Source organism: Penaeus vannamei, chromosome 36 (assembly GCF_042767895.1).
Source record: "Penaeus vannamei isolate JL-2024 chromosome 36, ASM4276789v1, whole genome shotgun sequence".
Lineage (NCBI taxonomy): Eukaryota > Metazoa > Arthropoda > Malacostraca > Decapoda > Penaeidae > Penaeus > Penaeus vannamei.
The window spans coordinates 5,215,570-5,219,563 of NC_091584.1; the positions used below are offsets into that span (position 1 = coordinate 5,215,570).

Sequence of the window (3,994 nt, forward strand, 5' to 3'; positions counted from 1 at the left end):
ATTGGGTGGGACGAACCTGTCAATAAATCTCTTTAAGTAAATCTTCAGGGAAATGTTTGATAGTAAAGAATTGCCATTTGAACATTGTATGAAACCAAGAAAGGTTGTCGGTGATCCTGTACTGTTGGTGTTTTCAGACGGTAGTACCAAAGAATAGGGTGCTTGTGCATGCCTACGGTGCAAGTTAAGTGATAGTACATTTGAATGTATATTGACTACGGCCAAGAATAGGATAGCGCCTTTGAGACAATTCAGCATTCCTAGGCTAGAACTTTGTGATGCTCTTACTGCCAGTATATTGGTTGTACATATTTAAGGAATTGTTTGTTTCACTGATTCAAGCATTATTTTGGTTCAATTTCATAATGAGTTATTTTGGATTATTACATTTGTCGGCGATCGCATATCTAAAATTCAGTTGAACTCCTCCAGATATGACTGGCTCTGGATTTCATCTGAGGAAAAAACTGCGGATTTAGTTTCACGTCTAGATACAGTTTGGCAGAAGAGGACTAAATTTATGTGTGATAGTGTATCAGAATGACCTGTAGAGAAGACTATTAATGATGATTTAACTGATTTTGTCAATAATAACGTTTTGATCAATTCACATGAAATCCTGGCATGTGTTATCTACACTGAGGTTTAGTAAGATGCATGTACTATTATTTGAAACAGCTAGATTTTTTAACAGAGAACCCATTCTCATAAAGCAGCACGTTTAGCTCCAACAGTTGTGGATCTATATGAAGCGGAAAGATTTGGATTCTTAAGGCACAAATGCCAATTAATCATAATCGGGAAAGTAGATTCAAGAGACTTAGTTCCAAGCTTAAAGAAAAGGGAATAATTACAGTTGGAGCTAAAATACCATCTTGGCTTAAAGGTAACTGGAATATAAACGAATTTATTCTCGTCCCAGAACATCCTTTGTCTAAATTATTGATTGAGCAAGTTCAGAGGGTTGATCATGGGGGTGTTGAGAGTACATTAGCAAGATTGCAGTCTAAATATTGGATCCCAAGGGCTAGGAAGATGATTAAAGCAATTAAAGGAAAATATACTGTATGTCGTAATCAAGACAAATGTATTGGTATAAAATTTTTGGGTCAGTTACCGGCTGAGTGTATGGCACCTCTGTATTTTTATACATCATTAGATCTATTCGGACTTTTCCAAGTGCGCGATACAGTCGAGCACAGAGTCAGAAGAAAAGTCTATGGTGTGGTCTTTGCACGTCTTTCATCAAGACCTGTACACCTTGAATTAGCTAAGGGCTATGACACTGAAAGTTCTGTTAAAGTATTAATCAGATACTGTAGCGTAAGAGGATTTCCACGGAATGTATATTCTGATAATGCAACTCAGCTGTTTTTTCCCCCCAATAAGGAAATAAGACAAATGATAGACAAATCTCCTGGGAAAATCCTTGCAGTGAATCCATTATTAAATTGGTTAAGAGAGCCCTTAGTCTGAATATTGGAGATTCGGTTCCCACTTTTAGCGAATTGTTAACATTATTTTATCAAGTCTCTAACATGCTAAATCAAAGGCTTATTAGTTGCAAACCAGTCACTGTTGTCGAAATTGGTAAATATTTGTGCCCTAATGATCTCTTGCTGGGACATTCTGGTCATTCTGTTCCACCTGGCATGTGGAAGACGGGTGACAATGCCAGTAGTAGGATGAAGTAGGATTGGCGTATTGATGAAAACTTTTGGAAAAGATGGCACAGAGATTATTTTTCATCTTTGGTCCTTCGACAAAAAAGGGCATATAACTTTTTTTTTTCTTTTTTTTGTCGAAGGACCAGAGATGAAAAAGAATTGGAGGATCTTGTCCTTATCCAAGATTTTAATTCTTTTAATGGGGAATGGAATTAAGCCAAGGTTGTAGTTGGTACAGAGACTATTTTTCTTTGGTCTTCCGACAAAAAAGGGCATATAACGATTTTTTTTTTCTTTTCTTTTTTTGTCGAAAGACCAGAGATGAAAAAGAATTGGGGGATCTTGTCCTTATCCAAGATTTTAATTCTTTTAATGGGGAATGGAATTAAGCCAAGGTTGTAGTTGGTACAGAGATTATTTTTCTTTGGTCTTCCGACAAAAAAGGGCATATAACGATTTTTTTTTCTTTTCTTTTTTTGTCGAAAGACCAGAGATGAAAAAGAATTGGGGGATCTTGTCCTTATCCAAGATTTTAATTCTTTTAATGGGGAATGGAATTAAGCCAAGGTTGTAGTTGGTACAGAGATTATTTTTCTTTGGTCTTCCGACAAAAAAGGGCATATAACGATTTTTTTTTTCTTTTCTTTTTTTGTCGAAAGACCAGAGATGAAAAAGAATTGGGGGATCTTGTCCTTATCCAAGATTTTAATTCTTTTAAAGGGGAATGGAATTAAGCCAAGGTTGTAGTTGCTGATACAGGAAGAAATGGTCTAGTACGTGTTGTTGTGTTGCAGTATAAACAAACTGAAAATGGTAGCCAATGGGAAGTCAGGATTAAGAGGACAGTTGATAGAATAGTTGTATTGTTGCCAATCGAAGAAGCATAATATTCTAAATTCCCCATAGATGTGGTTTCATTATGAGGAATTGGTGGGGATAGTGTATTGTCAATGTATTTTAAAAGCATATATTTGTGATTATGTATATGTGGTATTTAAATTCTGAGTCTTGATATTTTCTGTAATTAAAATATCTGAATGTGTTTATTAGGTTTGATGATGTGTATAGAAGGCACAGAAATCTGAAACAATATAGTGATTTAGTCAGTCCTGCATAAAATTTTGTCACGTTGGTGTCTCTTGTCATGCTGTCGGGGTTTTGGAATCACTTGACTTTCCTTTGAAAATTCAGTGTCAATCAAACTGCTACTGTGGATATTCATAAAGCTATGCCTTTTTTTGATTATATTGTAATATTTTTAGATTGATTTTACAGATTTTCACCAAGAAAAAGAATGAATTAATGAAATGTATTCTTTCTTGGAGTGAAATTCTTATTTATTCTGACACACGTAGTGATTATTGTTAACCTGTTTACAGCTTCTGGGATATAATGTGTCAGCTGCCTGAGATAATCCGAAATAGGCTCTCTGGCTGTGATGTTATGAAGTTGCTTGGCATTGTGCTGCCCCTGCACTTGAAATTATTCGGCAGGAACTTACGTGGGATGTTGTAAGCGTTCACCTTTATTTAATTAGTATTTTTATTTGATTGTTTATCAAATGGATGATGAGTATAAGCTTGTTTGTAATTATTTTATATACATACACACACACACACACACACACACACACACACACACACACACACACACACATATATATATATATATATATATATATATATATATATATATATATATATATATATATATAGGTAGGTAGGTAGGTAGGCAGGTAGGTTTATGATGGAAAATTATTTTTTTTGCAGGTCGAATCTTGTCACGTTTGATTTGAATAAATTGAATACGACAACCGTGTTTTACCTGCTCTAACCTATCAAAAAAATCAATATCATTATTATTGTCATTATTATTATCATTATTATTACTGTTGTGTTTGTTGTTATCATAATTATCATCTTAATTCGTATGAATGTTATCATTATCATCCTTTATGATTATCATTGTTATTTCTACTGTCTTTACTATTATAATTATCATTACTACTTATCATTACTATTACCATACTCTGAAATCTTTTATTACCTTGGAAAGGGAAAGGAAGAACAAAAAAAACGGTAAAAAGCGAGAAAGCGAGAGAAAGGACGAGAGGAAACGAGAAAATTCGAGAAACTGCGTGAAGAAAATGAGAACGTGCGAGAAAGGACGAGAATCTGCGAGAAGGATATACGGGAAGAAAATGAGAACTGCAATAAAAAATACGGGATAAATAGTCAAACGTGAACAAAGAGAAACTTCGAGGAAGGAAGAAATAAAAGTGAGAAAACGAGATTATGTAAGGACGGAAAACCGCGGGAAAATGTGAT

The 3,994-nt window shown here is 34.5% G+C and overlaps 1 protein-coding gene across 1 annotated transcript; it reads left to right on the top strand.

Annotated features, from left to right (window-relative positions):
- The first annotated feature begins 780 nt into the window (after positions 1 to 780).
- On the top strand, positions 781 to 1,537 carry LOC138859458 (uncharacterized). The gene is made up of 2 exons (XM_070114746.1): positions 781 to 1,302; positions 1,505 to 1,537. Exons 1-2 carry the CDS (start codon positions 781 to 783, stop codon positions 1,535 to 1,537), a joined length of 555 nt encoding a protein of 184 aa, XP_069970847.1.
- Positions 1,538 to 3,994: the final 2,457 nt, after the last annotated feature.

Bases quoted from the DNA above. Each gene is read 5' to 3' on its own strand.
- LOC138859458 (XM_070114746.1), top strand. From the start codon at position 781: ATGCCAATTAATCATAATCGGGAAAGTAGATTCAAGAGACTTAGTTCC. The intron at 1,303-1,504 runs GTATTAATCAGA...TCCCACTTTTAG, and splicing joins ACACTGAAAGTTCTGTTAAA to CGAATTGTTAACATTATTTT.